This window comes from Lemur catta, chromosome 1, assembly GCF_020740605.2.
Source record: "Lemur catta isolate mLemCat1 chromosome 1, mLemCat1.pri, whole genome shotgun sequence".
Classification (NCBI taxonomy): Eukaryota; Metazoa; Chordata; class Mammalia; order Primates; family Lemuridae; genus Lemur; species Lemur catta.
The window spans coordinates 507,458-520,375 of NC_059128.1; the positions used below are offsets into that span (position 1 = coordinate 507,458).

Genomic DNA, 12,918 nt, shown 5'->3' on the forward strand with positions numbered 1-12,918 from the left:
GGCCGCCAGGGGGCGCCCGGGACCCCCGAGCCCAGAGCCGGCCTGGGCAGGTGCGGGGGGAGGGGAAGGGCCGGGTTCCTGTCGGGGTCGTGGCTTCCTCTCCATAGACCCGTCTCCTCTGGGGGCTTCGCTGAGTTCCCGACCCTGAGCTTCCCCTGCCGTCTCAGCTACGTTTGTGGTCACGAGAGAAAATGCTCTCACCTGCTCAAAAGGCAGACAGTGGCTTCCAGGCACTTTCTCCTGTCCCCAAATGCACATTAACGACCAGCACTTTGGAATAAGTCTGTAAACGGATCAGAGACTTTCTCCTGGACGACAGGATGCAGCTCAGCACGCAGCAGCCGGCAGGCAGGACCCAGACCTGCGGGACATCAGGGGCAGACGGCTCCTCCCCCATCTGGGGACCCCAGAGGGGCTCATTTCCCAGCTGAAGAGCAGGGGCGGAGGGAAACTGAGGTTTCCTTTCATACCCCGGAGTTTCCTGTCTCTGCCCGTCACTCTTCTCCCTCAGGAGTCCAGGGTTTTCTCCTTGTAATGCCCTGGTCTCGTGCACCAGAAATGGGATGACTCGGGACCTGAAGTCAATGCAAATTTAAGCCTTATTTTTTTTCACTTTTCTGCTCTCCATAAACGTTCAGTACAATATTTGGAGTATGCAATCAGCCTCCCACAATCCACAGCCTTGTGCCATGAAGGGTTTTCTGTTTCGTATGCTGTGTTGGTCTTCTCTGCAGAGATGATTCTGTATGTGCTGGGGGTTTGTTTAGCCCCTGGAAAATTTAAACTGCAATCCCTTTAGCAAGTCCAGCTTCCAGCGATCCAGAGCCTACGTCCAGTGGAGTCTTGTCCCAGCCCAGGTGCCGCCTGGTGGGCTGTGCCTAATAAGCTCAGCTCTGGCCCTGTTTCTCTCTGCAAGTCCTGGTCTCTCCGCAGATATTAGGTTTGTTCTTGGTCAACTAACTTCTGCTTTTCGAAATATTAAATAAAATGTGCTACTCTAGAGCTTCTGCAGTCATGCTTTATAGATGACGATGATGTTGCTATTGTTGTGCCTGATGTAAGAAGAGCTTTCTCAGCTGTCCACTTCTCCCAGGTGAGGATAAGCTTTATCATTAATGTCAAGAAATTAGAAACAATCAAAATATTAACCGGTAATTTAATAAATAAGCATTTTGTGCAAATGATGCATTAGGACACTACATCATTAACAGCAATGACTCATGCACACTGCAGTGTGGCTGCGTCCACAGTCTGTGCTGTGAGTAAAATAAGAAAAACTCATCTGCTACGTGATTCCCCTATTATAAATTCTAGAGAGTGAAAACTGAAGTAATGTAAACTATATTAGCATTTGTCTGGGTAAAAGGAGGGAGAGGGAAGAGGAAAGAAGGAGGAATTTTAGAAGGATGAGTGTAAACAGTGAGATAAATTGATTTCCTCAATATCGCAGACAGGGTGATGGTGATGTCAATACGTTTAATTAGTACAGTTAAAATATGTTAAGGAAACTGTACAACAATTATACGTCATTAAATATGAACAATTAAATAGACTATTTGCTAGTGAAGGAGTGATGGACAAATAGGTAAAAACAAGTGAAACATTACATATTTGAAAGTCATTCTGCATTGACCCTGTGTGTTACAAATATTTAACATATTACGTAAGTAAAAACAGGAAGGAAAAAATTTGCTTTATAATTTTATTACAGAATCGAGGTTCCAGAAGCCATCCTACGCATGTCCCAGTGGATTGCAGGGGTGGGATTATAGGCCCAGACACTGAGCCTAAATCTTCCAGGATATCTGTTCCTGGACATGCCACACAATATTTATATGCATCTAGGGTGACATGTACATCTGTAAAATACATGAAACGCTGACACGTACAGCACATGGTTTATCGGTGTTTATAAATTAGATAAGTGAAGAGCAGTTAATTATTTATCACAGTACAGTCACACAGTTTTTCTCTCAGCCCTGGCCTCCCTCAGCTGTCCCATCCAGGGCTTGCTATATAGCAGGGGACATGCAAATAGAGCCCTCCCTCTGCTGATGAAAACCAGCCCAGCCCTAACCCTGCAGCTCTGGGACAGGAGCCCCAGCCCCGGCATTCCCAGGTGTCCCCATTCGGTGATCAGCACTGAACACAGACACTCACCATGGAGTCTGGGCTGCACTGGGTTTTCCTTGTTGCTCTGCTACAAGGTAATTCATGGAGAACTAGAGACATTGGGTGTGGGAGGGGATGTGAGTAAGAGAAACAGGGGTCTGTGTGGCAGTTTCTGACCAGGATGCGTCTGTGTTTGCAGGTGTCCAGTGTGAGGTGCAGCTGGTGGAGTCTGGGGGAGGCTTGGTCCAGCCTGGGGGGTCCCTGAGACTCTCCTGTGCAGCCTCGGGATTCACCTTCAGCAGCTACTGGATGAACTGGGTCCGCCAGGCTCCAGGGAAGGGGCTGGAGTGGGTCTCAAGCATTAATGGTAATGGTGGTAGCACATACTACGCAGACGCCGTAAAGGGCCGATTCACCATCTCCAGAGACAACGGCAAGAACACGCTGTCTCTGCAAATGAACAGTCTGAGAGCCGAGGACACGGCCCTGTACTACTGTGCGAGAGACACAATGAGGGGACATCAGTGTGAGCCCAGACACAAACCTCCTGCGGGGCAGCGCGGGGCCGCCAGGGGGCGCCCAAGACGCAGGAGCAGAGTCAGCCCAGGGGATAATAATGGTTCATTTCCTGTCAGGGTTTGGGGCCTCCTCTCTAGAAATTTTATCCTGGGACCTATCTTCTTTCGTGGCTCTGTGCTCGTCCCTGTAGTGTGTGAATTCGAAGCGTCTTGTTGTAGTAACTCAACACGTTCTCACCAGCACTCAAGGCAGAACGTCACTCACGTGGGCAGAAGTGACCCTGCTGTTGTCACAGGGGTCAGAGTCCTGAGGGAGCCCAGGGGAACCTGCTGCGCATTTTCCAACCAGACTCAGCGCATAGACCTCACTGGGACTCCCTGAGTGGGACAGTCTTTGGGATTCACATTGGGACATGCAGGGACCTGGGCAGGGTCAGTGTCTCATAAAACCTAACGGTTTCCAATTTTACTCTACTCATTTAGAACTGTACATTCCTGATGCAGATACATTCCATTGTATCTGTTTGTACTCACGTTGGAAATGCAAGTGGCCATTAGTAGCTGAGAGAATGAGAGTGATTGGTCAAAGTGGGATGTGTCCACTGAGACTCTCACAGAGTCACCTTCAACACCTGTGGCATCGGGGAGACCTGCAGATGGAAACCTCAGTGTGCTGACAGCTCTCTGGTGTGATCCAGGTCCTTGTGTGTGGTGTCCCTGTGACTCCACATGATGACACAACACCCTGCAGTCGACCCCTCCTGTGTGAATTGCCTGCCCCTGATGGTCCTTTGTCCAGGAGCCTCCTCATCCTCCCCCCTCTGCTCCTCCTGACTGCCCTCTCCTGTGTCCCCCTCCTTCCTATGGAGAGCAAACTCATCCCCTGGTTTTACTCTCACACCCGTCGGTATCAAGAAGGAACCAGTGGCATGTAACAAACAAGGATTTGTGTCTAAACCACATGGGATTCACAAAACATTTCTTCGATAATTTAGTGATCATCAGGGGAGATACTTGTGGAATTGAGGCAAACCATCTGTGTTATGAAGAAATTTCCATTCTTGAGTAATTCCCATTTTTACTTGGAGACACAGATGTTTCCCCATTTCAAGTAGAAACAGTTAACTGTGCGAGAGGCTTCGCCATCTGGTACAGTCCCTGCCTATGAGGAAAAAAAATAACTGAACAGACCAATAGACCATGGGGGGAATCTGGGTGAGACCTGTTGTATTCCTTGAGTAGTTGTTTGTTTGTTTGTTTGTTTATGGCTTTGTTGAATTAAAGCAGATAATGTCAACTTTATAAAAGAGACCACCAGTACAATGTGAACCAAACAAAGTGTTAGGAATATTGTCAAATTAAATTTAGCTGTTACAGATAGTGACATTTTAATTATAGTGTCGTTTTCCCAAATGAAAGAGGTAGCATTTGGGAGTCTCAATACTACATGAGGTTTGTTCTGAAATCTTAGGAAGAACTGTGCACAGGGTTGGATATGTGAACTGCACATTGTCGTTTCTAGTTCAAATTTCTGAGGTCCTGGAACCCTGTAGCTTGATGAACCTTCTGTGTGGCTCATTTAGTAACTAATTACTAAAAGTATTTTAGTAATTTTATGAGAAAAGGTGTCTTTGAGAAACACAGAAAAATTTAGCATCCACAGTAGGTAAGCAGATCACAGAAACCATACGCAGAGTTACACACTGACAGGTGTGTTATTGTTTTCCTTTTGCAACATAACTTTTATCTACATTGATCAAAGGCTCAACATGCTTCAACAAAATTGAATCACAGGTCTTTTTAAATTAATGCTTATTTAACCACAGTGATAACCAAAAGACATTAAAAGTAATACAGAAAGTTAAATCGATATAAAAATCATCGTCCATTTAAACCTCACTTTTCCTAAGTAATCAAGAACCTGATGAAGACCACACAGGAAATTATCAAACGTAAAACGTGTTTCCTGGGCCAGGTAACAAAAGGTAAAGAAACACCTTCTATGGTGGGATTGTTTTTCTTTATTTGGAGCTCGTTTTAGATTGTTTGGACATAACCACCCCTCCCCAAAGGCTACACAGGGGATTGGATTCACCAAATGGGGGAAGAGTGTGCCTAAGGCTATAAGTGAAGGCATGCATACACTATACACTATCTCATGCCATAAATAGAAGTAGTTTTAATTCAATTAATTAACAGGAATAACGTGGAGGAAATGGCTCATGGTGTGTGGGGGTATGTGTTAGGTTTTGTGTATGCACACGTGTGTGTCAGTAGCCTGTGTGTGTTCTATCCTGCTTGAAGTTTCTCTTACATCCTCAGATCTGTGATTTTTATGTCTTTCATGAAGTTTAGAACATTTGTGACCATTATTGCTTCAATATTTATTTTCCATGCCTGGCCTTTTACTTCTACTTGTGGAATTTCCATTATATTTATATGACACTATTTGATACTGATGTTTTGCTTCATTGTTGTTTCCCTTTGCATTTTGCTGTGAAGTTCCTGGCACCTATTTCCAAGGCCACGATTTCTTTGGAAAGGAGACAACTCAGCTGGTTTGTTTCTCTAAGGCATATTTGTACTGAATTCCTTCTAAACACTATAACCATTTATATTTGACTCTTCCTTAAAAATCCCCTTGTCAATACCTAATTACGTATATTCATTTGTGGCAATATTATGTTTCCCTTTATATCTTAACACATTACTTAAAAATCACTTTATGTTTCCTGTTTTATCAGTTCTAATATGTGTCATTTCTGAAGTTCAGTCTGATAGTTTTTCATTATGACTTTTTTGATATCCATTTGTTACAGCCCATAGATTTGTATGTTAGCCAGACATGCCGTGTTTCACGGTTCCCATTGACTTACTATCTCATTTTATGTGTTTCCCTCCCTGTATATGTCCACACGTTAGGCTGTCCCAGCCTGTACTGTGGAAGTTTGTGTGGCTCTAGTCAGACTTCATTTGGAATTTATTGTTGAAGTGGCTCCAAGTGTGGAAGGTTTTCTCTGCTGTGAGCACAGAAGGTTTACAGTCCTCCACTGATACGTAGTGTGTGCTTCCTGCCTGGCTTTCTGTTTACAGCCCATGCTCTAGAGAGGATCTGTTTCATCTTGTCCAGGTCTGTCCCAATATTGCATTTACTGACAGTAGTTGATGTAGTGGGAGAGGCTGACCTGAGGTGGCCTTCTCTGACGTCCTCCCTGAGCTGGGTTCCCAGGCAGGCATCGTGCCCCGTGGTCTGCACTGTGCCCTTGCACGTTGTCCTGTCCCTCCCCAAGAGGTGTCGCTGCCCTAGTACCTTCTCAGTGTCTTTTTTCTCCTGGTTCTTGTCTCCCACAGCTGGGGCAGTTCTCCATCAGCCCCTTCAGCTTCCAGATTTGCTGCCTATCCCTGAAGATCAAGCCTTTGTTCCCGTGATGGAGAGGAGTCATTTTTCTGAGCATAACCTTAGTGGTGACATGTCTTCCGCTCCCATCTCCTATGAGGTCCCCCAGTGGGCTAGGACACTGATTTCTGCCTCTTGTCCCCTGCAGGGTAATTGTATTCGTTGCAGGACACAGGGGAGGTGGGTCTGAATGCATTTCAGAAACATGTTCTCCCTCTCTCGGACAGAACCATCTGTGAGGTGCCACCTTATGATGTGTCCCCAATCCTGGAGGAAAATTGCTCTGAGGAAACAGAATAGGAATTTCCCAACCCTGTGACCACTGGAAAATGTAAACTGCAATCCCTGTAGCAAGCCCAGCTTCCAGCGATCCAGTGCCTACGGCCAGTGGAGTCTGGTCCCAGCCCACATGCCGCCTGGTGGGCTGTGCCTAATAAGCTAATGCTCTGGCCCTGTTGCTCCCTGCAAGTCCTGGTCTCCCCGCAGATTTCAGGTTTGCTCTTGGTCGTATAACTTCCATTATCTGAAATATTAAATGAAATGTGCTAATGTATGTCCCGTGTAGGTGTGTTGATGTGAATGATGATGATGTTGATGTTATTGTTGTTGATGTAAAAAGAAGAAGAGCTGTTTTCTCAGCTGCCTCCTTCTCCCAGGTGAAGAGAAGCTTTATCCATAATAGCAAGGAATTGGAAACAATCTCAACATTAACAGTAGCTTAATAAACAAGCATTTTTTGCAAATGATCCATTAGGACACTACATCATTGACAGCAATGATGGTTTCATGCACACTGCAGCGTGGCTGCATCCACAGTCTGTGCTGTGAGTAAAATAATCCAAAACAGCACCTGTTACGTGATTCCACTAATATAAATTCTAGAGAGTGAAAACTGAAACAACAGAAACCATACCAGCAGGTGCCTGGGTAATGGGAGGAAGAGGGAAGAGGAAAGAAGCAGGAATTTTAGAAGGACATGTGGAAACATTGAGGGAAATCGATTTCCTCAATGTTGAAGACAGGGTGTTGGTGACGTCAATACCTTTAATTTGCACAGTTAAAATATGTTAAGGAAACTGTACATGAATTGTACATCATTAAATATGAACAATTAAATAGACTATTTGTTACAGGAGTGATGGACAAATAGGTAAAAATAAGTGAAACATTAAGTACATGAAAATGCTTCTGTATTGACCCTTTGTGTTACAAACATTTTAACATATTATTTAAGTAAAAACAGGAAGGCAAAAATTTGCTTTATATTTTTATTACAGAATTGAGATTCCAGAAACAATAGTAGGCATGTCCAGATCTGCTCTGCAGTGCGTTCCAGGGATAGGATTATAGACCGAGACACTGACCATAAATCTTCCAGGATATCTGTTCCTGGACATACACGCAACCTTTATATGCATCTAGGGTTACTTTTACATCCGTAAAATACATGATACATTGACACCTACAGCACATGGTTTATGGGTGTTTATAAATTAGATAAGTGAGGAGGAGTTAATTATTTATCACAGTACAGTCACACAGTTGTTCGCTTGGCCCTGCCGTCCCTCAGCTGTCCCACCCAGGGCTTGCTATATAGCAGGGGACATGCAAATAGGGCCCTCCCTGTGCTGATGAAAACCAGCCCAGCCCTCACCCTGCAGTTCTGGGACAGGAGCCCCAGCCCCGGCATTCCCAGGTGTCCCCATTCGGTGATCAGCACTGAACACAGAGACTCACCATGGAGTCTGGGCTGCGCTGGGTTTTCCTTGTTGCTCTGTTACAAGGTAATTCATGGAGAACTAGAGACATTGGGTGTGGGAGGGGATGTGAGTGAGAGAAACAGGGGTCTGTGTGGCAGTTTCTGACCAGGATGTGTCTGTGTTTGCAGGTGTCCAGTGTGAGGTGCAGCTGGTGGAGTCTGGGGGAGGCTTGGTCCAGCCTGGGGGGTCCCTGAGACTCTCCTGTGCAACCTCGGGATTCACCTTCAGCAGCTATCACGTGAGCTGGGTCCGCCAGGCTCCAGGGAAGGGGATGGACTGGGTTGGAGAGATTAATGGTAATGGTGGTAGCACATACTACGCAGACGCCGTGAAGGGCCGATTCACCATCTCCAGAGACAACAGCAAGAACACGGTGTCTCTGCAAATGAACAGTCTGAGAGCCGAGGACACGGCCCTGTACTATTGTGCCAGTGACACAGTGAGGGGACATCAGTGTGAGCCCAGACACAAACCTCCTGCGGGGCAGCGCGGGGCCGCCAGGGGGCGCACAAGACACGGGAGCAGAGTCAGCCCAGGGCAGGTGCAGGTGGAGGGTGAGGGCTGGTTTCCTCTCGGGGTCGTGGCTTCCTCTCCATAAAGCGGTTTCCTCTGGGGAACTTCTCTGAATTCACGATTCTGTGTTTCCCTCTGCAGTCTCTGAGTTAGATGTGTTTGTGGTAATGAGAGAAAATATTGTCACCTGCTCAAAAGGCAGAGGATGAGTTCCAATCACTTTCTCCTGTCCCCAAATTCACATTAATTGTCAACAATTCTGAATAAATCCACAAATACATAAAATATTTCGTCTTGGACAGCACAATGGAGCACAGCACACAGGACTGAACCTTCCTTCTAGCCGGCAAGCAGCATAAAGTGTCGTCAGGGGCAGAGGGAGTCAGCGTCCTAAGCAACAGAAGGAAGACCTAACTCCTCGGTCGCATGTCATGAGTGGAAGGTTTTCACTCTCCAAGATCATCAGCTTATCCTGAAGGTCGTGAGTCAACTGTGGCCTTCAAAATACCAGAAGCTTCACTGGTTCTATAAAAATTCTCACTTTGGCATCCTCCACTGCAGTAGCCAGCAAGTACTCAGAGCTCTGAATTGATGCTGTAGTTGTGAAATATGAACCCAAGAATTGCCTCCCTGTAATTTCACTGCTGTATTTTCTTAAAAGTCCTTACTAATATTAGTTCCAATATGGCCCAAGTGCATTGCTCTGATATCTCTTCCAGTACCCACATTGTCCTGGTTGAACTTCATGAGGACTTTTACAAAGATGCAGTAAAAGGCAGCCTGAAGCTGTGAGTGACAGGAGTGGCTATAACACATGAATTACTTTCAAGAATTTTTAACTCTTCCATGCAGTAGAGAGAATGCCAGTACTCATGGTATAATCTAAGTGTTTGATCTGTGCAGCTACCAAGCCACTGGGTAGTAACTGATGTGTCCTCCAAGGAGGGGACCCTAATGCCACAGTGCTCATGGTAGAACCATTGGCCAAGGGAGTTCAGGAAACTCTTAACATTGTGACATTTTGAACTTAATAATGTCAATGTGATCAACATTTTCAGAAGACTTTTAATGAATGGATGGTGTGTTTTATAAGTAATGGTAATGCCTTACAAGCTTAGGTGCGTTTATAAACGAGCTCAAGGCTGCTTTTTCTGTGTAATGATATTCTACAAGACTTGTTTAACTCCCATGCTATTATTTTTTTTTTGCATGATTTCCAAAGTTACATTTGTCAGATCTCTAGGGCTTAGAACTTTATCTAAATTGTCCCATAGCTTGTTGTTCATTTTGATAGGGTCTCCAGAAGTTGTGAGAAACACTTTTCTTTGCAAAGCATCCCAATTTCATGCACTACTGCAAAAACATATGAATTTTATCCCAGTTTTGGCTAATCCACAAGCTCTAAAAAGTGCAATGACTTCTGTCATGAAAGCCAGTTTTACACCAGGCTGAGTACTATATTCTAACGAAAAGTTTACATTAGTAATATGAATTACTGGTTATCAACCTCCAGCTTTATTATTGACATGTGATTCATATTCCATAGAGGTTGCATTAATTTGCAGTCACACCAACAGCGTGTGAGTGTACCTTTCTCTCCACATTCATGCCAGCATATAATGGTTTGAGACTTCTTGGTAAAAGCCATTGGAGTTAGGTGATATCTCATTGTGGTTTTGATTTGCATTTCCCTGATGATTAGGGACATTGTGAATTTTTTCAAATATTTATGGGCCATTAGTTGTTGAGCGTAAGAAATATTGATTTATAGAAATGCCCCCTATATTTTTAATAACAGAAATGATTTCAGGAGTGTTGCAAGGCTTTGCCCTAAAGGAAAATGTAAACATATTAGTTCGCATATCAAAAGCTGCCTGGCTTCAGGAGGGAGTCTCAATGGTCAGTAGCAGCTGCATTCCAAGGTGATGCTGCAGTCTCAAGCCTGTGGTTCTCACCTGCTTTGAAAGACAAAGCAGGTCTTGCATGGAGCCACAGGAAGCGGAGCTGATCAACAAAGACAGGCCCCAGGAGATGAGAGCTGATCAGAGATAAAAGCTGATCAATAAGGTATGCTGCCCTAACAGGATCCAGACTGAACCATGCAGGTAAAGTAAATAGCATAAGGGACAGCTCATGCTTGACTTCGAAAATCTCTCTTACACAATAACCAGAGCCAAGATGTCTCTGTTTTTCCTAAGTAATAGCCTTATCACAAAACTTAGAGGTTTGCCCTAAGAAGATTTTATAACCCATTGTTCACCTAAACAGAGTTAGTTAAAAGATCTATAGAAGCCTTTTTGAAGACTTTGACCCTAAGCCAAACTACCTGTTACTATGTCAACCCTGCTACCCCTGGCAACCAAAACTCTGTACATTATAAATATCTGTGTAAAACTTCAGTCTTGGTTGCATGTTTAGTGGGAGGGCACATAATCTTCCAGGCACCCTCCTTTGCCTATCTTCATAAATGTTTACTTTATAAACTATATCTTTCGCTCTGTGTCTTATTTTTATTTCTGATTCATACTATTTTTTCTTCCTGTGTGACGACCCCTGTCTGAGGGACCCCAACTTTTGCTGGGAGTGTAGCTAACACCCCACAAACTGGCGTAGTCAGCAGGATTTTCAGATAGGGTCTTGAAGGCCAAAGGCTTTGCATCGAGCAAAGAACATTCCTGTATTTCGTCACCAAGGACCAGGAGAAGGCTAAAAGTCGCACACGCATCTACCCAGAGAGAGGTAAGTTGGAAATCTCCAGGACATAAGTAAGAGTTAAGATTAACATTCTGCTCAGAGTAAAATAATGAGTAAGACTATCTCTTCTGAGTATCTGAAATTGTTGAGAGCTTATTAAAGAGTACTAGAGTAGTTGCCAAAAAGAAATATCTATAGGAATTCTTTCATTTAATTTCCAAACATTGTGATCGGTTCCCACCTCCAGATGATTTCAAGCTGCAGCAACAGCAGTTGGCACTAAAAACATTATGAAAAGCCTTCTCTAAAGGAATTGGACGCATGCTAATCACAGAGCTAGTGGTCCTGAGTGAGTCCTTGTGTTTGGAAAGACATACTCATGTGCTGGATCCAGTCAGAGTTTCTGTACCTTCCAGAGTCAAAGGTCTTAGTGAATTTGCCATCAAGTGAATCCTTCACTCAGTTAAGGAGCCCTGTGACATCCATGGTAACAACCTCTGAAATCGTTCCTCTTACTGCCACAATGGTAGACTGTGGTTGGTTAGAAATCCTGGTTCCCAGGTAGGATCATTACTACTGGGGACACAATGTGCTCCCCTGAATCTGAGACCTGGTCTGGTGCCACTCAATTGGGGTCCTCATGACTGTGGACCAGCCAACAATGAAAGGCCCTTTCCCACCGATAGACACTAACTCTGTTTGGAGGCTAAGCTTGTGTGTTCCCATGGAGGCAGGGGCAGTCCCTTGGGCTGAGGCAGTTTCTGTGGTTTCTCCACTGCATTCCACACTGGGAAGGTCAATTGCATCAACCACATGGCTGCAGTTGGGCAAGGGACCAAGGACAATGGCTCTGCAGTGCTGAGGCCCGAGTCACTACATCAGGGAACAAGACACAGCAACCCTCACTGCAAAATGCTGCTGTGTGTTAGAAGGATCCATAGTTCAGGTGGGAGGGGACACTAGTGGATGTCAAGTATGACCACAGGGCCACCTGCAGCAGGGGAGAGTGGAGCCTGACCACTCACACTCACAGTGTGACTTCCACAGAGATCAGGGCTGGCTACTGTCACAGGCACGTGGCAGCCCCATAGACTGAACCTGGGCCTGTGTGGACCTGCCTGGCAAGAGGGAAATGTAAGGACAAACTGCAGTGGATCCTTCCAGGCCCAACTCATGTGCCCTGGGCCCAACACAGAGGAAACAGCAGTTGTATTAGACAGTTTGTGAAAACCTGAATCCCCTCAGGCGAGTGAGGCTCATGTCAAAGTTAATGCACAACAGTGTCAAGGGCAGTGTGGATTTAGGCGGCATAAATTTTGATACAGCCTTGAAGTTGTAACATTAGAATATAGCAAACTGCCATCATGTTCTCATTACAGAAAGGGGATTTTGCAAAAGCTATGAGGCATGTTCACATTGATCCTGGAGTTGGTTCAGGGCAGCAGTAGGATGTAGGGCTGGGGAGCTCAGGCCAGATACTGCAGGTGCCTCTCACCAGATATGTGCTTCCTCTTGGGCACGTTGCATAAGCCCTCTATGCTTCTGTTTGTACGGTTTCATCTATAAAATACCATGACCTATGAAGTCCCCCAGGATTCTCACCTTATCTTTGGGCCCTGGCCTCCCTCAGGTGTCACCACCCAGAGCTTGCTATATAGCAGGGGACATGCAAATAGGGCCCTCCCTCTGCTGATGAAAACCAGCCCAGCCCTCAGCCTGCAGCTCTGGGACAGGAGCCCCAGCCCCGGCATTCCCAGGTGTCCCCATTCGGTGATCAGCACTGAACACAGACACTCACCATGGAGTCTGGGCTGCGCTGGGTTTTCCTTGTTGCTCTGTTACAAGGTAATTCATTGAGAACTAGAGATATTGGGTGTGGGAGTGGACGTGAGTGAGAGAAACAGGGGTGTGTGTGGCAGTTTCT

General features: G+C 45.4%; 1 protein-coding gene across 1 annotated transcript; it reads left to right on the forward strand.

Annotated features, from left to right (window-relative positions):
* Positions 1 to 320: 320 nt before the first annotated feature.
* On the forward strand, positions 321 to 8,414 carry LOC123643386. Its single transcript, XM_045558896.1, is given in 7 exon segments — positions 321 to 348; positions 2,267 to 2,638; positions 5,982 to 6,135; positions 6,593 to 6,683; positions 7,719 to 7,755; positions 7,758 to 7,811; positions 7,916 to 8,414. Coding segments are annotated over 7 exon segments (1,206 nt in total). The 3' UTR covers positions 8,386 to 8,414.
* Positions 8,415 to 12,918: the final 4,504 nt, after the last annotated feature.